The sequence below is a fragment of the Aotus nancymaae genome, unplaced genomic scaffold (genome assembly GCF_030222135.1).
Source record: "Aotus nancymaae isolate 86718 unplaced genomic scaffold, 86718_ANA_hifiasm-v0.15.2.pri h1tg000033l, whole genome shotgun sequence".
Taxonomy (NCBI): domain Eukaryota; kingdom Metazoa; phylum Chordata; class Mammalia; order Primates; family Aotidae; genus Aotus; species Aotus nancymaae.
The window spans coordinates 62,533,471-62,556,441 of record NW_026988447.1 but is presented as its reverse complement, the minus strand read 5'-3'; the positions used below and the strand labels follow the sequence as shown (position 1 = coordinate 62,556,441).

General features: G+C 36.1%; 1 protein-coding gene and 1 pseudogene across 2 annotated transcripts in view; both read left to right on the top strand.

Moving 5' to 3' along the window:
* Window positions 1–22,971, top strand: part of NFKB1 (nuclear factor kappa B subunit 1) — a 127,347-nt gene that overhangs the window by 4,685 nt on the left and 99,691 nt on the right. For both annotated transcript variants that reach the window (XM_012436529.3, XM_012436528.3), the window contains exon 2: window positions 22,644–22,689. In XM_012436529.3, coding sequence (XP_012291952.1) covers window positions 22,651–22,689 — 39 coding nt within the window. In that variant the 5' untranslated portion in view covers window positions 22,644–22,650. The remainder of the gene's footprint in view (window positions 1–22,643; window positions 22,690–22,971) is intronic.
* LOC135277837 (U6 spliceosomal RNA) lies at window positions 22,014–22,111 on the top strand (annotated as a pseudogene).

Sequence of the window (22,971 nt, the reverse complement as noted above, 5' to 3'; positions counted from 1 at the left end):
CATTCTGAAAGAGGCATTTATGAACAGGGAAAAGAAAATGCCTTTTAGTTTCAAAGTTTTAGAGGCACCAGAGCAAGATAATAAATTAACTGGAATGATAAAAGGTGTTTGTACAATTGAAAAATGTAACTTCTTGGTGAAATTAGAATTTCTGGATACTCCATTGAAACTGTAATATCAAATACTAATACCTCAAAAAAAGAAACAATGCTACAAGCACTGCTTGGTAATCTAACAATTGTTAACGCTTATCTAAATTAATCAACCCAAAAGTTAAAACAAAGTATGTTATGACCTCTAGAATTAAACACCTATCACCCGTAAATCTGTGACTGCTAAGAGTTACTAGACGGCAAACCTCAGCAGCAAGCAGGCAGTTAGCGGGGTTTACTGTACCTTCCATTTTCATACTTTCATGATTTTTGCAACACTATAGAAGCTGAGGCCTCATCCTGGCAGAGCTTGTTCATTATTTTTCAGTTGTAGTATTTTTTAGACGTTAGCCTTGAAATTCTGAATTGAACCATTTGTTCTTTGTGGACACAATTTTTGAAATGAAATACAGCATCTAGATGAGAAAAGGGCAAAATGCCAATACTCCCTGTCCCTACTGTGCCCTCTTGGAGCCCTAATGCAGCCCTTGTGGGAAAACAACCATTTTATTGAATGCTGCTCACTTCAGTCCTGTCTGCTTTGCTGCCACTTAATTCTGGTTCTGACCCTGATCTCCCCTCATATCACTCACAAAAAACATTCAAATTTAAAAATTAATTTAAAAGTTAGTTACATATATATGTAACTAATGTGTATATTAAATATACTGATATATATTAGTTATATATATAGATATGGTAACAACAAAGATTATAGGCATATTTGTAACTAACACATATATTAAAGATAATGATATATATTAAATATAATGATATATATGTATATATAGATATATTTTTTGTTGTTGCCAGCTGAGGAAGAAATTAAATGTTAACATATATAACAATTGCCATGTAAAGCCGTCATTGTTGAAAAGTACTCAGAAGATTAATAGCAGCAGTGTTTGTCAAAATAATACAATAATCCAAGCACTCTGCCTGTGACTTCCACTTGAGATGGTTTCCAGAAAAAGGTAAAATTTTCTATGTTCCATTACATGATGAGTTCAACCTGCAGCTTCTGGGCATGAAGAGAAGCATAAAACAAACAAGGTTCTAGCTTTGTCAAAATCCTTACTGTACTAGTGCAAATATATGGACAATTCATAAATTTCATATTGGAAAATATAGATTTTTCTTTGAGATGAAACTTTTTTTAAAAAATTTTTTTTTTTTTCAGTAGAGATGGGATTTTACTCTGTTGGCCAGGCTGGTCTCAAACTGCTGACCTCAGGTGATCTACCAGCCTCTGCCTCCTAAAGTGCTGGGATTACAGCCGTGAGCCACCTAGCTTGGCCAAGATGAACTTTTTTGATAAATGAGGCTCACTAATGTTTCGAAGATAGATTTGCTTTTCACTGACTTGAACTAAAGACAAGACCTGCATAAAGTTGAGCATACCTCTATACCATCCCATTTTAAAAAGCAATTTGTTTTTATGAATTTTGTTAAAAATAGCAGTTATTTCAAAAAATTATTATTTTTATTATTTATCATATCAATTGGTCTGAAAATACTATACCATATTTCAATGTTAGGGCACACCTATCCCTCATTTATCTCAGACATCACTCCTACCGTATAACAAGTATGTAAAGAAGAAAACATAAAAGTGATGACAGACTCACTAATCAACCTATTTATTGGTTCTGAACCCAAGCCTGCAGTTCATTTAAATAGTGAAAATAAATTACTTGTCTTAGAAAATATGTCTTCCATAAGAATTTTAGAAATGAGAAAATAACTGTTTTTGGATGTTTTAACACAAATTCCTATCTCATGTTTTATTGATATTTGAAGAACCTCTTTGTCTACCAGTTCTTAAGTATAGGCTTATTTTATAGGGTTTAACCATTTATTGGTATTTGACTGTTAAGATTTGATTTATAAGCTTCAGTGCCTTTTTCTTTTAAATAGGGTGTAGACTTGGTAATGAGGTCAGAGGAAAATACATTACAATTTACAGCATCTAAATATAATACAAGACCCTTCATGATGTATAAAATTAAAATGATGATGTGGAAGGATGGAAGAAGTATGGGTGGCCATTTATATAGAGAAAATTAGAAGTAGAAAGAATTGTTAAGAATAAAAATTAAACTTAATTTTCTGCTTTGTTGGATAGTCAGGAAAGTACTTGAATTGGCAGTTGATTTACATGAAATCAAAACAGAAAACTGAATATAGAATCTAGGAAATAGGAAAAAAAATTGTAATGTGTTCATACTGCTAATTTCAAACCAAATCAGAAAGCTTGGGGAACTACTTTTTCAGAGGAGATGGTTTCAAATGAACCAAAAATATAGCCATTTATCTACCCTGTTTATTTAATTCACTCATTTATTACACTGCTAATATATGATAAGGTATAAAAGTCAAGTATTGTTTGTATATGTGTACGTGATTTTAAACCTAAGAGTGTTTTGAAAGATTGGTCACAGCAAAGGATAATGAAAGCATAAAGATTTAGGGGGAAGAGTCTGCTATAAAATTAAGACTTGAACTTTGTTATTGACTTGAATGTGAAGATAAAGAAATAATCTAGAGAGGGAATGAGAATTATAAATAAAAGAATAAATCGTATGGGGGTCTTGATGAAAGGAATAAGAGAGGTTGCCCTTGGATACAACTTTTTGGCAGGCATTTCATAATGGATTATCATGTTTTTGATAAACTGGTAAGAATGGACATTTTTACCATATTATGAAAAAACACTTTAGAAGTCAGTTGTAATCAAGTAAATAAGAGCACCTGGGAAATTAAAATCAAAAGCCCTGTATCCAGCAATAGTCAGATGCATTTACTTGCTCTCATACCATATCATAGCATTAATTTGACATATCATCTTTATGGCATGTCTCCATATATTTACTCTGTTTCCCATTTGAGACATTTAACCAAATTTAACAAGCAATCCTTAGAAACTTTAAAAATATTTCCTATTTTAAACCATTACATAATAATTTACCCTGCAGTTACAAATCTTTTTTATGATGGGTGGGGAAGTATCCCATTTCTCTTAGAAAGTCTCCTGTAATAGCCAAATAGGAGTCAGTCCAAGTTGCTTCGAGAGGTAGTTCATCCCGTGTTGAAATAGATGGATGACTTTTGGAATAATTGTGCTATATTTATTAAATATCTGTTGAACTGTAGGAGCCCAGTCATTCAAGGCAAGCCACAGAAAACGGAAGGTGCTGAGGCACTTAAGTATCTTTCCATAGATGTCCTCATTAATGTGCCAGTGTTAAATTTCTCATCATCTCTGACCCCCACCCCTCTCCACAGATTGGTATCCCCAGCACATTAGGGAATGCAGTTATTAGCCCGTTGGGCATTCAGTAGATTTTCCGTGCCAGAAATCTAGAAGCCCGTCTTCTACATTCAGCTTTCTTCTTCAGTCAGTCACCAAGTTCTATCAAGTCAGCCTCCCCCTCGTCTCCAGAATCCATCCCTTCCTAACTGAATTTCTAGATTTTATTTTTGCATTATCTCCTGCTCCTAATCCATCTGTCATTTTGAATAATAGTAACCTTTGTAAAGTGTAAATGTGATCCTGTCTCTGCAGTGAATCCCAGTTGTCTTCACAAGCTTTTTCCTGCACACCTCACCCCCTTTCTCCCTCCCCTGTTCCCCAACCATCCCCGATCTCAAATCCTCCACACCAACGTTCAGTTTCCTATTCACAGTTTCTAGCTTTGAAGACCTTTGCTTATGCCCTCCCTGTGTGAGTAGTGCCTTTTCTTTCCTAGTCATCCTGCTAACTACTAAACCCTTAGGCCTGGTTCCAGCATCACATTTCTCTCGTTCGCCTTTCTGTTTTCTCCCTCTCCTTTCCATAAAGAGTTATGTGCCCCCATTCTGTGTTCTCCTGAATTCTTTTGGATCCTAGAAAAGAAACATCTTGAAGTCAGGGAGTTCATCTTATTTACTTTTTATTTGCACAGCACCTGGTATGTTTGCTGAGTAAGCAAATAACTGAACAAGATACCAAGAAACAGTGTTGCCAACTAACTGTGTAGCTCTGAGCAAGTTAATTAACTTCTCTGAGTCTTATTTTTGTTCTGTAAAAAAGTGAGAAGGTTAGACCAAATGAGTATCTCTCTCTAAAAGAGAGATTTCTTTGATATGAATGTGTTAATTGGAAGACTTCAGATTTTCTTGCCATATTGAGATAGGTCAACTTAAGAAAAATGCATGTAAGGCCCAAGCCAATTCTTGATTATCAATATGGTAATATGAGGAACTGCCCATTTTGTGGATGAGTTATAATTTTTGGTCCTCGTATAGCTTCTTTCTCAAATTCAGATGTTTCTGGGGTTGCATTTTTTCATTATTAATCAGTCTCTCACATTCATATTTCTCTAAAGAAATGTATGGAGAACTTGAGATAAAAATTGAACATAAAGTTTAATATTTAAATGTTAGATTGATTCAGGGTCTCATTAAAACTATATTCAGAGGGAGAAGAAGGGGAGGTGGTGGTAGTATCAACTGAATCCTACTCTGTCATGGAAAGAACACAACATCCTACATCAAGAAAAAAAGCATATCTTGGAGATAAAAAAGAACCACCAGGTAAACCAAAAAGTTAAGAGTGTTAAAAAGTAAGCCTTTGAAAAGTAGGACTGGAGGTGAGGAGGGGTCGGGCAGGGGAAGCTTTGCTTGTTCATAGAAGCTCTTCCGTCTTCACATAGTAGGATTTTATTGTTTTATTTTTTCTTCCTGTTTTACCTCCAGCTTTAATGAGACTATAATATAGTACAGTTGACAGAAATGATATATATTTATAGTGTACAAGACGATGTTTTGATATATATATGTATTGTGAAATGATTAAATCAAGCTGATTAACATAAGTAGAGTTTTTTTCTTTAACAGTAATTCATTTGAATATATGTTGAGTCCTTTCTATGTGCCACACACAGTTCTAAGGACAAGGCATACAGTGCTGAACAAGACAGAAATCCAGAAATTCCTGGAGCTTAAATCATGTAGTCTTTTCAGTTTTTAAAATTTTCTTGCTGGGCACAGTGGCTCACACCTGGAATCCCAGTATTTCGAGAGGCCGAGAAGGGAGGATTGCTTAAACCCAGGAGTTTGAGACCAGCCCAGGCAAAATAGCTAGACCCCGGTATCTACAAAAAATTAAAAAATTAGCTGGGCATGGTGGCACATTCCTGTGGTCCCAGCTCCTCAGGAGGCCAAGGTGGGAGGATCACTTGAGCCTGGGAGGTTGAGGCTGCAGTGAGGGGCAATTGTGCCATTGCAATCCAGTCAAGGCAACAGAGCAAGACTCTGTCTCAAAAAAGAAAAAAAAAAAAAAATAGAAAAAAATTTTCTTTTTCCATCAGCCTTTTTAAGTTGAAGAATCCGATAACTGAAAAAGGACACAAATATTAAGGCTGCAACTTTAGTGATTTATCTCAAGGTGAACATGTTTAACCTAGGTGGTGGCCAAGAAATAGAACATTGCCAGCACTGCAAAAGCATCCTGTCAGCCCTTTCTTAGTTAGGACCCCTTCCCTCCCCTGTCATTTAAAAGATTTCACTAACAACTTTTGGATTATGTATATGTCAATTCTGTGACTCATATATATTCACATAGACAATGGAGTGTTGACTGAATGAATTCATTATTTCCAGGTGCTAATAATGAGCTTCACACCAGAGCAAATTCTGCTGTGTCAGTTGGGCCCTAAGATCAGTTCATTTCAGATATTCCTCACTAAACAAAATACTGTTTTTCCTAAGTTGTTAGCAAAAAATATAAAACAGATAACATTCTCATTAATTTATTACTTATGAATTTAAAAGTAAATATTTTGCTTAATACCAAGTCACCAGGATGACTGACAAAGAGATGGGAGAAAGAAGTATTCACATCTGATGTTATCAGACATAAAAGAGAGAGCGTAGTTCACCTGTTTCTCCCCACTCACTTTATACATTGACATCTGTATGTGTGTCGTTTGGTTTTTGTTTGTTTGTTTGTTTTGAGATGGAGTGTCACTCTGTCACACAGTCCAGGGTGCAGTGGCGCAATAATGGCTCACTGCAGCCTTGACCTCCTGGTCTCAAGCTATTCTCCTACCTCAGCCACCCAAGGAGCTGGAACTACAGGCACACACCACCACGCCTGGCTAATTTTTTATTTTATTTTACTTTTTAAGTTTTTTGTAGAGATTGGGTCTCCCTATGTTGCCAAGGCTGGTCTCCAAACACTTGGACCTCTCAAAGTGCTGGAGTTATAGATGTGAGCCAGCACACCCAGTCATGTGTATGTTAAAGAGTTTATCTATATGAGTGGTCAGTATAGAAAGGGCTTCATAGAGCCTGATTTTGATGGCTTGCAAATTATTATATTTGTGTATGTGTAATTGGAAGACCTTCACCATGATTATTTCTTCAAGGGAACCCTTTCTCCCTCCAGGGTGATTGTGCCCATGTTCATAGGACCAAACGTTGATGGTTCACATGATGATTTTTTTTCTTTAAAACATAAAGGACATATTTTTATGGATTTTTGAGGATTAATAGAATAAAAATCTAAAATAAGTCATACTCGGATTCAAGAGAACTGGATCAGTTTCTGTATATTTGAACAAAAGAATACTAATCTCTAATTCATAATGCATGAGGTCTACTGCTTCCTCAGTCTGAAAATCTGAATATTCCAAAATGGTACTCAAGTCAGAGGCCCCAAATCAAAATTAAATTTCTGTGATACTATGTTTTTAGAGAAGAAGAAATCTGTAGCATTAGAAATGTAGAAGCAAAGGGGCCGAACAAAGTCCAGTATGTCAAATCCCTTTTTAATGCCATCTGAATGAGAGACCTCACACCATGGGCAGAGGCATTGAAGCAGTTTTTATGTGGAAATGGAAGGTGGCAGCAATATCTCAGGAGTGACTTTAATTGTAACAATTTAAGGTTTTATTTAACTTACTGTAATTTTTAGAGAACTTCTCTAGCCCTATAAGTTTATTCTTCGCAGAGTTTGTCCTAAGATAGTATTAACAATGATTTTTACTTAGTATATGATATAAATTACTCTTAATTACAATACAATTTTAAAATGTCCAAAAGATCTTTTGATCTTATGGATTTCAGTCAGCTATGATTAAGAAGACAACCGTAGGCAAAAATTTGTTTCTTATGGAACACGTTGGAATGCATTCTAATCACTTCTCTAAGAAAATCCCTGTCCCCCGTGGTTATAGTGAACGTGATACAGCAAGAATTAAGATGCTTCTTTCAGTGGGATGAGGTTATATATTCTATAGTCTGTTGATTTTTTCTCCCCCAATTTAACACTTTTGCTTAATTATATACGTTGCAGGATTTTTTGATATTTTCCTATTACTGGTTTCTGATTTAATTCCACTGTATTTAAATAACATACTCTGCATTCTTCCAATTCTTTGAAATTTATTGAGACTTATTTTATCGCCTGGGATGTGGTCTATCTTTGTGAATATTCCATGTGTACTTAAAAATAATGTGGACTCTACAATCATTCAGTGGGATATTCTAGACATATGCTAGGTTCTCTTGATAGTTTTGTTCATAAGCCTTCTATATCTTTCCTGCTATGGTATGAATGTGTGCCCTCCAAATTCAGGTGTTGAAACAGGATGGCGAATGTGATGGTAGCAAGAAGTAGGGCCTATAAGAAGTGATGGGATTAGGTGCCCTTATAAAAGGGCTTGCTGGAGAAAATCTGTCTCCTCTTGCCTTTCCGCCCTCTGCCATGTGAGGACACAGCATTCCTCCTCCCCTCTAGAGGATGAACCCCATCATCAGACACCAAATACTGGTGCTTTGATCTTGGACTTCCAGTTTACAGAACTGTGAAAAATAAACTTGGACTCTTTAAAATTACTCAGTCTCAGCTATTCTGTTATAGCAGCACTGACAGACTAAGACATTTCCTGGCGTTCTGTTGATTTGCTTTTATCAATTCCTGAAAGAGGAATGTTAAAAATCTTAAGTGTAATTGTGGATTTGTCATTTTTTCCATTAGTTCTGCCACTTTTTGCTTCATGTATTTTGAAGCTTTGTTAATTGGTGCATACACAATAAGATCATTGTTTTTCTTTGATGAGTTGGCCCTTTGATTCTTATACGCATTGTTCCTCTTTGTCCCTGGTAATATTTGTTCTCTTGAAGTCTACTTTATCTGATATTTTAGAATATAGCCCAATTTTCTTATGTTTAGCATTTTCATGATATAACTAGCACAGTGTTCCATCCTTATACTTTAAACTGTCTGTGTCTTTAATATTAAAGTACAATTCTTATGAAAAGTATATACTTGAATCTTGGTTTTTTTAAAATCCAGTCTGATCATCTCTATCTTCTAGATGAGTTTAGTCTAGTTCCATTTAATACTATTATGGGTATGTTGGGGTTAAGTCTCCCACCTTGGTAATTAATTATCTGTTTGTGCTATCTGTTCTTTATTCATTTTTTTTCCTCCTTTCCTGCCATCCTTTGAATAAATCAAGCTTAATGTTTTAAATTCCATTTTATCTCCTTCATTGGTTAAATTCCATTTTATCTTCATTATAATTCGTTTATTACAATATGCATCTTTGAGTCTGCAATTAAGGTGAGACCTTGACAGTGTCGTACTTCCGCTCGTCCTTCTGGGCCATTATTGTTGTACATTTTACTTATTTATATTTTACAGACTGCAAAATATATTGTGCTGTTTTGCTGTGACCAAGCAATTGTCCTTTTAGGAAGTTAAGAAAGAAGGAATCAAACTCTTGTGCTTACTCACATATTTTTCATTATCGATGCTGTTTATTCTTTCATACAGGTTCAAGTTTCCATCTTTTCCCTTTAGCATGTAGAACTTTTGTCAGTATATCTTTTAGCAGGTCTGCTGGTGATGAATACTTCTAGCTCTTGTTTATTTGAAAATGTCAATTTCACCTTTATTTTTAAAGGTATATTTGCTGAATATTCTGGCTGAATCTTTTTTTTCTTTTATCACTGCAAAGGTGCCTTTACATTGCCTTCTAGCTTGTACTGTATCTAATGATCATCAGAAACATTATGCTTATCATGCTTATCATTGTTCCCCCACATATAATATGTCCTTTCTTGACCTTTGCTGTTTTCGAATTTTTTTTTTTTTTTGCTTTAGCATTAGTTTTTAACAGTTTAGCTGTAATATGCCTAAGCATGGTTTTATTTGTCTTTATCTAACACACGGATCTTTAAGATTCTTAGATTGTGGGTTGATTTTTTAAAAATCAAATTTGGAAAAATTCTCAACTGTTATTTTTTTTATTTTTATTTTTTGGCTTTTTTCTCTCTCTGGGATGTTATGTTACAAATTTGTAAGACTGCTTAATATTGTCCTGTAGGTCACTAAAGCAGTGTTCACTTCTTTCTGCCTTTTTTCTCCGTGATTCGGTTTGGATAGTTTTTATTGATCTTTCTTCTAATTTATTGGGGTACTTTCTTCTATAATGTTAAATATGCTGATAAGTCCATCTAGTGAAATTTCATTTCAGTTCTAAAATTTCTGATCTTTTTTTTAAAAGTGTATATTTCTCTGCTGATACTGCCTGTTTACTCATTATGTTCATCTTTTTCTTTACATTATTGACCATATGCTATTAGCTATTTTAAAGTCATTGGTTACTAATTTCATCATTTGTGTCATTTTTTTTCTCAGTTTTATTTTCCTACTTCTTTTCAGGCTTCATTATGTTTTATTTTACATTGTAGATACTACATTGTGGAGAGTTTGGTTGTTTTTTTTTTTTTTTTGTCTTCCTTTAAAATGTGTTGAGTTTTGTTGTAACGGGCAGTGAATTTACTGGTGGATCACCTCGTTTTATTAAGATGGGTTTAGAGTAGCCCTTATTTTATGGTGTTTCTAATTTCCATTATGTGGTCTTTCTGAAATCACAACTGAATGCTTACAGCGTTCAGTGGTGTCTTTCCATCCCAAATTATTACAACTGCAGTGTCTCTCAGCACTGTATGATGTCTGGAATTTCCATTTATTTCTTAGATGCCCAGAAACCATTTTCTATTAGGTTTTGCAGGGTCTTACACTATCACAGCTTAGTATTTGGCCAGTTACCAGAGATGACTCCTATGTAGACTTCTGAGGCTCTTGCTTTTTTTGTAAATCCTTTCTCTCTGATATTCTGCCCAGCAAGATTGCTGTTCTCTCTTTGGGCTCTCCCTGTGCCATGATTTGGAAAGTGACCTCAGTCAAAAAATGAGTGTGACTTTAGAATTTACCTAAAGCACCTTATAATGTTTAGCCCTATGATGTGCAGTATCTTAAATTACAGCTTTAGGTATTTTGTATGGTTTCACAGTTGAGTACATCAAGGAGGGAAGTTCAGATAACTGTTAATTTGTGATAACTAAAACCAAAATTTGACATTTTGACAAATTTGAAATTGCAGTACTTCTTAAAATCAATGCAGTTTTTATAAAAACAGTGTTTTCTAATTTGGCAATACAGAAAAGCTAAACTCCCATCTCTACTTTTTAGGCACTTCTATCCATTTGAGAAGATGACAAATATATAGGTTAAGTTAGATTGCAGTAAAACTATGCTGTCTAGTGTTAAATCACCAGTATATATAAGTGTTATGGGTGTTATGTGACTACAGGGCTATAGGTTACAAGCAAAATAAAGGATTTCTTGGCAGAGATTGGATTTAACTAGAGCTTTGAAGAGTGGGTGCTGTAGAGGTAGAAAAGATGGTATTTCAGGATGCAGGGGATACTGTGAACAAATGTACAAGATATAAATGAGCAAAGTGTTTTGAATGATTAATATGTCTTTCATAGAGGGTTTTGGGTGCTTATAATATGATTTAATATAATAATGTAATGTGCTAAGTGATTGAAGTTTTTGGACTTTATCTTATAAGTAATATGGCAATAATGTGAAAGATACTTAAAGAGGAAGAAACCCTGCAGTGAGAGAGAGCAGTGCAGAGCCTATTACTGTCATTCAGAGGTGAGGCAATAAAGGTGTCTCCTAGGATGTTGGAAAGAAGGGGCAGATACAAGAAGCAACTTGAAGAAAATAATCATCAGAAATTAGTTATTGACTAGATTGGTTTGAGAATGATATATTGGCAGAAACTGGAAAGTCAAGAACGGGGCTCATTGCAGCAGAAATGATGAAACTGGTTTTAGAGAGCTGAAGGGATTTAAAACATTAACTTGTTTTATAAAGGTATCACTGTTTACAGCTAACAGTGATTTATTAATATTTGCACTCTGAAAGTTTTAGCAGTTTTAATTTTCTGTATATACCACAGTGTTTTGGCTACTATATTTGCCTCTTTTGTTCAGTTGGGAATTGAATAAACCAATAGAGTAAAAGCATGAACACAACATGGGCTCTGACTAGAACTCTAACAAAGAGAGTGTGATTACTGAATTACCGAGATAATTAACCTAAACCACACATGTGGGGAGCCAGCCGTACATCACCCGTGGGTACCCTGTGTTCAATGACAACAAAGGAATGAGAAAAAGACAGATGAAGAGAGATAGTGGGACTGGGGGGCCAACACTTATTACTCTGGAGGAGGCAGTGAAGGCCCTGAACTCTAATCATCCACACTATTTATTGGTTACAATCACTTTGATCTGTAGGGTAGAGGTGGAGTGATGGTGGGGAGAGGGTGATGGTGGAGTGAATTAGTGAGCTGGAAGTGAATCAGTGAGCCGGAACTGGGTGTGTCATTCTAAGGATTGATAACAGTGGCCATTTGGGAGTTTCACAAAACAAGAACATGTGATTATCTTTAGCTTATTATCTGTGTGCAGCTAATGGAACTTGGGCCTTACAAGGAGCCTACAAGTCTGACTACGTTATAGTGCTACGAAGGGGTTTTACGTCCTTAATCTATCCAAACTGTTATTTGTTGTCCCTTATTTATGTTACTTATAACCAATTTATGTAGGCACTCTGTAATCCTTTCTCCTTTGTTGCTTCTCCCAACACCACATACACTCCACTTCCCGTGACACATATCATATCACATTGCTTTTGCCTGTTTGCCTTCCTCCTTCCTAAACTGTTGCATTAGTTTGCTTTTGTTGCATAAAAAAATCACCAGAAAGCAAAGTAAAAGACAAACACTGATTATTTGTTCCAAGTCTATGGGCTGTCTAGGTCATCTGGCCTGGCCTGCTTTGGCTAATCTCTGAGGTCTCTTGGCTACTCAACTGGTGCTGTTTGTAGCTACTTAGTTGATGCCCTACTGCTGTTTGCCTGAAGTTTGCTTGGCTACTCAGCTGGTGCTAGGAAGTGTCAGCTAGGACCGCCTCTCTCTGCTCCACATGGTCTTTGATTTTCCAGTGGCTGATGCAGGCTTGTTCACATGGTAACAACTTTCCAAGTAAGCAAGAATGATCATTGCAAGGCATGTTGAAAGCTGGGTTTAGAACTTGCACTAATATTTGTTCCTATTGCCAAGACTCAAAGCACAGAGAAATAAGATTTTTCCTCTTGTTGAGTGACATATAAAGAAATGTGTAGACACTGTTTTCAATCTACCACAGCTGTAAGCTCTGTGAGTACAGGAACAGCATCACTCTTGTGCACTCTTGTGTTGTTGGTAACTAGCATAGTATGCATAATTATTTTTAGGTGGATGACTAAATTAAGGAAGGAAAACAGGTAGTATTTCAATATACTGTAGTTTTAATTTATATATATCATATACATTTGATATAATTTAATATATAATTATATACATAATATACATAATATTATAAGTATAAATATATTATGTATACATACATACTTTCATCATATCATCAGTGAGTATAGACATGGTTCAGGGAGAATCTCTTTATTCTCCTTCTATCTTTTCAGATTGACCAAAGAAAATTTTTTTTTAAAAAAGAACTATCACTTGAGTTAACATTGTTTGGTATTTTTATCTTCACAGGCGATTGACTTGTGAAGAATTCGTTTTGTGCATTGTCAGAATCCTATCCTGCTTTTTAGGCTGTGCTATAGGTAGACTAGCTCCAACCAGAACACTTGGGAGACCTGAAGCAAACATGCTATATTAAAATAAATAATGTCATATTCCAAAGAGGAAAATTACTTTTGCCTCCTAAACAACTGAAAGAACCAGAGACTGTGGGGTCAGGTTAGCCAGCATTACTCTATCAATCTGAGCAAATGACTTACTCTCTTTCAGCTTCAGTGTCTTATCTGGGACAGTGGTTCTCAAAATTGGTGTGAGAATTAAGAGAAATATGTGAATTTCTAGCTACAGTTCTTTACCCATGAGGTAGTCAGTAAAGTTTACTACTTTCTCCATGTGAACCAAAGCACTGTCACAATGTGATGATGTTCATTAGGATTTCTCGTGCTCAGCGTTATTGATATTCAGAGTTGGATAATGCTTTATTGTGAGGGGCTGTCCTGTGAAGTACAGGATGTGTAGCATCATCTCTACCCTCTATACACTAGATGCCAGTAAGACCACCCATCCAGCTATGACAGGCAAAAATGTCTCCAAACATTGCCAAATGACCCCTGGGGGCAAAATGCAAATAGTCTATCTAGCAGTGACACATAGCCAGCCACCTTAGAGAGGGAATGTGTCAGTGTACCCATAAATGTAGAATGGGAAACAAAATATTGAGTCTTACAATGTCTAAAGCTTTTGCTGTCTATATTCCTCTTCCTATAATATACCACAAACATACTGCTTATTATGCCATCTAATAACATGGCTAACATTTGCTGCGTATTATTCTCAGTGTTAATAAGCTTTGTATGAACTGACTAGCTGAATGTTGTATATGTACCTGCCATCCCTATTGGATTGACATTCCATTGTAAACAGGAAGCTTATCTTTACCAGCTCCAAGCACAATGTATTTGTGTTTACGAGGTAGCTATTCTACATATTAATTCATCACATTGCACGCAAATGAAACATGGATGTGGAAATGGAAAGAGGAGCTTTAAAACATGGAAAATTAGTCTATACAAATCTAAATGTGGCAGCACACAAATATTGATTCCTTTTTAAACACTTTCAGAAATGAGCTCTTCTTTTGAAAAAAAGTAACTAAGCCACCGTCAACTTTTCTTTCATCATCACTAAGCCAATATCAGAAAGTTGTCAATCAACAGCTCTTTTAAAGTTGAAATTTTTCTATTATATTTCTTATGAAGATTTCAGTAGTGCTTAGAAGTTTTTGGCTCATTTATCACATTTGTTCACTATATGCCATTACTTGTTAAAGATGTCAGAGTTAAACCTTAAATTCAGGAGATGTTTATCTTTTTTCCTATTAAAATATATATTTCTAATTACATAATTCAGTTAGAAAATTACAATATAGAAACATATAACTTAGTGAATAAAAGTTACCATGTTGCTGTATACAGATATGTATTATTATTTTTAACAGTTGCATAATATTTAACTTATTAATGTAGGATAATTATAATTAAACAATCTGCTATCATAGGCCATATAGATTGTTTCCAGTTACTTGCTACAGTGACAATCCTTGTACTTATTTTTTTACACACTTGCTCAGATAATTTTTAAGTATAAGTTTCTGAGGTAGAATTGCAGAATCAAAAGACACTCTCATTTGAGTGTTTCACAATTTATGCAGTGTACTTTGTTTCCTCCAGAAAACTCCTCTGTGGAAAAAGCCTTCCTCATATTCTTTATCAGTTTATTAGTCAACAGAGAAATGATGGAAAGTCACCCCTTTTCTTGTAGTTTCATCCTCATTGCTATCCAAGATGAGGTATTAAAATCACACCTAAATGGTATGTATTGTAGCTGAATATAATCTTGAAAGCAGAGACACTTCTCTCTGATTCCCAGCTGTACTCTCTGGATGGCACCTAAAATTTTACTTTTTCAAACTACAAATCATTTTAATGAGTTTGAAAAGGTTTTATTTTAAAAAATGAAATTCCATAGAATAGAAAGAACATATTTTCTTTTTTTTTTTTTTTTAATTGTACTTTAAGCTCTGGGGTATATGTTTACATCCTGCAGGATTGTTGCATAGGTACCTACATGCCATGGTGGTTTGCTGTCTCCATTCCCCCATCACCTACATCAGGCATTTCTCCTGATGTTATCCCTCCCCAACCTCCCTGCCTGCTGCTGTCCCTCCTCTCCCCTGTGCCCCGCCCCCACTGCCTACCCCTTTGTGTGATGTTCCCCTCCCTGTGCCCAGGTGTTCTCATTGTTCATCATCTGCCTGTGAGCAAAAACATGCAGTGTTTGGTTTTCTGTTCTTGTGTCAGTTTGCTGAGAATGATGGTTTCCAGATTCATCCATGTCCCTATAAAGGATGTGAACTCATCCTTTTTTATGACCGCATAGTATTCCATGGTGTATATGTGCCACATTTTCATTGTCCAGTCTATCATTGATGGGCATTTGGGTTGGTTCCAAGTCTTTGCTATTGTAAACAGTGCCACTATGAACATATGTGTGCATGTGTCTTTATAATAGAACGATTTATAATCCTTTGAGTATATACCCAGTGATGGGATTGCTGGGTCAAATGGTATTTCTATTTCTAGATCCTTGAGGAATCGCCACACTGTCTTCCACAATGGTTGAACTAATTTACACTCCCACCAAAACGTAAAAGTGTTCCTGTTTCTCCACATCCTCTCCAGCATCTATTGTCTCCAGATTTTTTAATGATTGCCATTCTAACTGGCATGAGATGGTATTTCAATGTAGTTTTGATTTTCATTTCTCTAATGACCAGTGATGATGAGCATTTTTTCATATGTTTGTTGGCTTCATATATGTCTACTTTTGAAAAGTGTCTGTTCATATCCTTTGCCCACTTTTGAATAGGTTTCTATTTTTCTTGTAAATCTGCTTTAGTTCTTTGTAGATTCTGGATATTAGCCCTTTGTCAGATGAGTAGCTTACAAAAATTTTTTCCCATTCTGTTGGTTGCCAGTTCACTCTAGTGATTGTTTCTTTTGCTGAACAGAAACTCTTAAGTTTAATTAGATACCATTTGTCTATTTTGGCTTTTGTTGCCATTGCTTTTGGTGTTTGTTTTAGTCATGAAGTCCTTGCCTATGCCTATGTCCTGAATGGTATTGCCTAGGTTTTCTTCTAGGGTTTTTATGGTGTTAGGTCTTATGTTTAAATCTTTGATCCATCTGGAGTTAATTTTAGTGTAAGGTGTCAGGAAGGGGTCCAGTTTCAGCTTTCTGCTCATGGCTAGCCAGTTTTCCCAACACCATTTATTAAACAGGGAATTCTTTCCCCATTGCTTTTGTTAGGTTTATCAAAGATCAGATAGTTGTAGAAGTGTGGCATTGCCTCCGAGGCCTCTGTTCTGTTCCATTGGTCTATATCTCTGTTTTGGTACCAGTACCATGCTGTTTTGATTACTGTAGCCTTGTAGTATAGTTTGAAGTCAGATAGTGTGATGCCTCCAGCTTTGTTCTTTTTGCTTATGGTTGTCTTGGCTATGTGGGCTCTTTTTTGGTTCCATATGAAGTTTAAGGTGGTTTTTTCCAGTTCTGTGAAGAAGGTCAGTGGTAGCTTGATGGGGATAGCATTGAATCTATAAATTACTTTGGGCAGTATGGCCATTTTCACGATATTGATTCTTCCTAACCATGAACATGGAATGTTTCTCCATCTGTTTGTGTCCTCTCTTATTTCCTTGAGCAGTGGTTTGTAGTTCTCCTTTAAGAGATCCTTCACATCCTTTGTTAGTTGTATTCCTAGGTATTTTATTCTCTTTGTAGCTATTGTGAATGAGAGTTCACTCATGATTTGGTTCTGTTTGTCTGTTATTAGTGTATAGGAATGCTTGTGATTTTGTATCCTGAGACTTTGTTGAAGTTGCTTACCAGCATAAGGAGATTTTGGGCTGAGATGCTAGGGTCTTCTGACTATATAGTCATGTTGTCTGCAAATAGAGATAATTTGACTTCCTTTTTTCCTATTTGAATACTCTTTATTTCTTTTTCTTGCCTGATTGCTCTGGCTAGAACTTCCAATACTATATTGAATAGGAATGGTGAGAGAGGGAATCCTTGTCTAGTGCCAGTTTTCAAAGGGAATGCTTCCAGTTTTTGCCTGTTCAGTATGATATTGGCTGTGGGTTTGTCTTACACAGCTTTTATTATTTTAAGATACAAGAAAGAATGTATTTTCTTACAGTAGGTCATTGTTGAAAGTGTGAATATCTCTGATCCTAGAAAGTTCCCCAGTTACAAGGACAGGAATGCCTCCAACTCCATCCTTAATGGCTCAACCCTGTGGCTTTCAAGTTAATCTACTCAGTCCTACAGCCTTCACCAAGAAGCTCATGTGCTACACTTTGGTGTTAATGGGGCATTGTCACAGAGGTTCAGAAAATAACCCATTAGGTATTTCATAGAACTTATCACATGTTCAGAACTAAGCTAGTTGTAACATTATGCTTTTCATGTGAAAAACACAAGCAATTCACTGACTATTTTATTTGTTGTTGGCTAGCTACACTTTCTATTTCTTTTTCTATGGTGTGAAAATCTTCCTAAAAAGCTCATTACTGGGAAAAAGAGATGCAGAGATTAGTCCCATCTTCTCCCCAGGAAACTTAGTATCACCCTTTTGGCTTTAAGGTCCTTCCTCAAAAGCAAAGAACTGAGCAAGGGAAAGTGAGGGGAAGGGCTTGGGGAACAAGGAGGTAGAAGGGGTTTTCCCTGGTCTTTTCTAATCTTTTAGTTCCAGGGGCTTAGTTGGTATTTCAACATTTTAGAAATAAAACCTGCTTTTACAATTAATGCAAATATTACTCAGTGATTCATCCTTTCCAAATGATTCTTGGTTTCTTTTGACATTTCATTTTTAAATTGTGAATTAACATTGACATCACTTCAGGTCTTCACAGTGAACTTAACTGTCTTGAAAACATTGTAAAAGTTCAGATTTTAACTATAATCCAAGAATCCCTTGAGCTGCTGTTAGGCTTTTAAAACTGTGATATTTTGGCAAGAATTGGTGTATAAATCATGGAGAGGATATTGAAGGGGAAGACCATGTTTAATTTGGCAGTTTGTCTGGTGCCTGCAGTTGACAGATCTTCATTAAGCTTTTCGCTATAGTAGTGATCATGCATCAGTTCTAATAAAGTAGGTTTAGTTTGAGTTTTAAAAATTAGAGTGAGGACTGCTTTATGTTAACTTCATATATTCAGAGGTCTGGGAAACCATCCACAGGTTTAAATGTATATAATCAGTATAATTAACAAGTCAACAGCCTCACCTCTGTTTTTGAGGACCATAGGCTAAAATTGTTTATGAAGATTGAGAAAATCAGTCTAGATTGACAGAATGCTTAAAGACAAAGATGGTTTTAATATTTTTCTTGGAAGTCTGAGCTCCTGTGGTATTCTAAGGGTAGGAATTTAGACATTGATGGTTCTAGCTGGTATTCCGTACTGTATTTAAGTGTAATTTTTTTTTACTAGTATTCTTCATATAACTGAAAACTATGCTAATGATTCTTTAATATAGATATAGAAATACATCTAAAAATCCAAGTTTACAAAAAAAAATTGGGATTTAGGGGATTTGTTCTTTGAATAGTCATTTATTAGCTAATTAACATATTCCAAGCTCAACAAGATTATATTCTTTTCAAAAGTCCATTCCATAAAAATCTGTCATTTTCAAAAACAAGCAGTGGGGAAAGGAATCCCTGTTCAATAAGTGGTGTTGGGAAAACTGGCTAGCCATATGCAGAAAGCAGAAACTCGACCCCTTCCTGACACCTTACACTAAAATTGACTCCAGATGGATTAAAGACTTAAACATAAGACCTAACACCATAAAAACCATAGAAGAAAACCTAGGCAAAACCATTCAGGACATAGGCATAGGCAAGGACTTTATGACCAAAACACCAAAAGCATTGGCAACAAAGGCCAAAATAGACAAATGGGACCTGATCAAACTCCATAGCTTCTGCACGGCGAAAGAAACAGTCAATAGAGTGAAATGGCAACCAACAGAATGGGAAAAAATTTTTGCAGCCTACCCGTCTGACAAAGGGCTGATATCCAGAATTTACAACGAGCTAAAACGGATTTACAAGAAAAAAACAAACAAGCCCATTCAAAAATGGGTGAAGGATATGAACAGGTACTTTACAAAAGAAGACATACATGAGGCCAACAAGCACATGAAAAAATGCTCATCATCACTGGTCATTAGGGAAATGCAAATCAAAACTACATTGAGATACCATCTCACGCCAGTTAGAATGGCGATCATTAAAAAATCTGGAGACAACAAATGCTGGAGAGGATGTGGAGAAATAGGAACACTTTTACACTGTTGGTGGGAGTGTAAATTAGTTCAACCATTGTGGAAAACAGTGTGGCGATTCCTCAAGGACCTAGAAATAGACATTCCATTTGACCCAGCAATCCCATTACTGGGTATATATCCAAAGGATTATAAATCGTTCTACTATAAGGACACATGCACACGAATGTTCATTGCAGCACAGTTTACAATAGCAAAGACCTGGAACCAACCCAAATGCCCATCGATGATAGACTGGACAGGAAAAATGTGGCACATATACACCATGGAATATTATGCAGCCATCAAAAACGATGAGTTCACGTCCTTTGTAGGGACATGGATGAACCTGGAAACCATCATTCTCAGCAAACTGACACAAGAACACAAAATCAAACACCGCATGTTCTCACTCATAGGTGGGTGTTGAACAGTGAGAACACATGGATACAGGGAGGGGAGCACTATACACTGGGGTCTGTTGAGGGGGAGTGGGGGGGACAGAGGGGGGATGGGGAGTTGGGGAGGGATAGCATGGGGAGAAATGCCGGATATAGGTGAAGGGGAGGAAGGCAGCAAATCACACTGCCACGTATGCACCTATGCAACAACCTTGCATGATTTTCACATGTACCCCAAAACCTAAAATGCAATAAAAAAAAAAAACTGTCATTTTTACAGAAGAATCAAAGGCTACAGTGACTTTAATTAATATCCAAGTTCACACACCTAGCATGATAGAACTCTTAAATTTCAAGTGACTTACTCTCTTTACTATATCAGGTCAATTTTCCCTTTTTTTAACTGCTTGTCTTAATTGGGATTTAATTGTGGCTTTCTGTATATCTTCAATCAATACTTTCTGGTTTTAGGTAAATGTTTCCCTGCAAATCTGCATGAATTTCATGTTCTGAAGGACTCAGAGCTGCCCTTTTCCCTTTTGTTAAAGTTGTACACTGCTCTGCATTTCCCTAGAATGCTTATCCTCTTTCTCACTCTTCCTCACTCACACAGTGCTCCAGCAGAGAGGATTTCTTTGAAAATCAGATTCTTTTTTGGGGGACTTTGTGCTTATTGGAGTGTTATGTGATACATTCATTAGGGTGAGGGCTAAACTATTTGAACAAAAAGACCTGACAGTGCATTTGGGTTAAAGAACAAAGTTTATTTCTTACTCTCATCACCACCAGCATGAGCAGCCTGGATGGTCAGAGCAGATCTGTCTCATGGCATTGTTTGGGGATCTTCATTCCTTCCCCTTCATTTATCTGCCATCTGGCCCTAGGCTATACATCATCATCTTTTTGGTAGAAGCCAGGTCTTCTCCCTGTCTGAGTTTATATGGAGGAAGCATATCAAGGGCCTTAAGCCCAGACCTGGAAGTGGTACACAAGAGTTCTGACATTGCACTGCTGAGCATTTGGTCAGATAGCCATCTTGGAAGTGTGGGGTATACACCAAATAAGCAGACACATTTCCAGCTACAATACTAATACTATGGAAAAGAAGACAACACATTTTGATGGATAGCTGACATTCTCATCTGCAGTCCTAAGTACCCATGACTTCTTGATAGACTTTATGAAAAAAGAAAGAAAAAATTACCCCCGGAATTAATATTTACCCTCAGCCTTGTTTTTGTTTAATTTTCTCATTTTTCATGTCACATATCTAAAATTTGATCTAAATAAATTTAAATAAAATTAACCTTTATTTAGATAATAACATTTCTCAAGCAAGTAAATCTCAAATGATATGTGATTTTAGATACTATCTTTATCTGACCATGTGGTTCCTCACTTTTATCAGGGCCTCTGATAAAACAGAGGATTGTTAGGCCTGCAGTATATTAATGTTGAGCTGAGGGTGAGTAAATCTGAGACCTATAGCCTTGATAATAAGGGCTTTTATTTTTGTATTTCTATTGCACTTTAACTGTTACAGAGTTTCTATACCAGCTTGACAATGGCAGGAACATGGCTTGCTTCTGTGGAACACGCTAGAGCGGCAGTCCCCAACCTTTTTGACATCAGGGACCAGTTTTGTGGAAGACAGTGTTTCCACAGACTGGGGGTTGGGGGATGGTTTTGGGATGGTTCAAGCACATTACATTTATTGTGCATTTATTTCTATTATTATGTCATAATATATAATTAAATAATTATACAACTCACCCAAATGTAGAATCAGAACCTGAGCTTGTTTTCCTGCAACTAGATGATCCCATCTTGGGATGATGGGAGACAGTGACCCATCAGGAGACAGCGACAGTGATCAGCAGGCATTAGATTCTCATAAGGAGCGCTCTACATAGATCCCTTGCATGCACAGTTCACAGTACGGTTTGCACTCCTGTGAGACTCTAATGCCACCACTGATCTGACAGGAGGTGGAGCTCAGGTGTTAATGCAAGCAATAGGGAGCAGCTGTAAATACAGATGAAGCTTGGCTGGCTTGCCTATTGCTCACCTCCTATTGTGCTGCCTTATCTGTGGCCCGGGGTTTGGCGACCCTTGCATTAGAAGAAAGAGCCAGCACATATATTAAAATTGGAACGATACAGAGAAGATTAGAATGGCCCCTGCGCAAGGATGACACGCAAATTCGTGAAGCGTTCCATATTTAAAAAATAATAAAAAAAAAGAAAGAGCCTGGGAGCAGTCCTCCCCTTGTATTATGCAAAGTACTGATCAGTGTCTTTTGAGCTTCTCAACCTCGTAGACAACTTTGAGACAGTTCTATGACCATCAGAAAGTTTATGAAGGGTTGGAAAATAATATACTTAAGGAACTAAGGCTGTAAGTCCTTGAAATTCAGAGGGTGATAGAAAGAAATGGCTTCTAAGAATCCCAGTATGAATGATTTTTTATGTAAAGCATAAAGATCATTTGTACCAAACTCAGGACACTGTGGTGAGCTGAACACCAGGGTATTGTATCATACGTAAGTGGTAATTCCTTGATTATGCAATCTCCTTGCTGTTAGATTTAGATACCAAAGAGGAACTACATCATGTCCCCCTCCTACGGTTTCAGAAAAGGATTATATTTGGCCTTACTGGTATAATACAGTTTATTTCTGCATAAATTCCATGGTGATAAAATTTTTAAAGTTTATTCTAGTGTTACAGTTTTGTTTTGTTTTGTTTTAATATACAGTTTCAGAATGGCAGAAGATGATCCATATTTGGGAAGGCCTGAACAAGTAAGTGTTATAATCTCACTAATAATTCTATTTAAATGTATTCATATTTCAAAATATACAAAGGCAACATTAGTAAGTTAGTATTAGGAAAATTCTAAAATTAGTATTTTTTTTTTAATTTCGGTTTCTCTATTCTTCTATGTGAAGTTGGAGAGGGATACATCATGTAAAATGAGTAACTTAAACATTATATATGCTACAGGATAGCTATTGTATTAGTTTTCTAGAGCTACCATAACAGATCACCACAAACCTGATGGCTTAAAACAACAGAATACATTA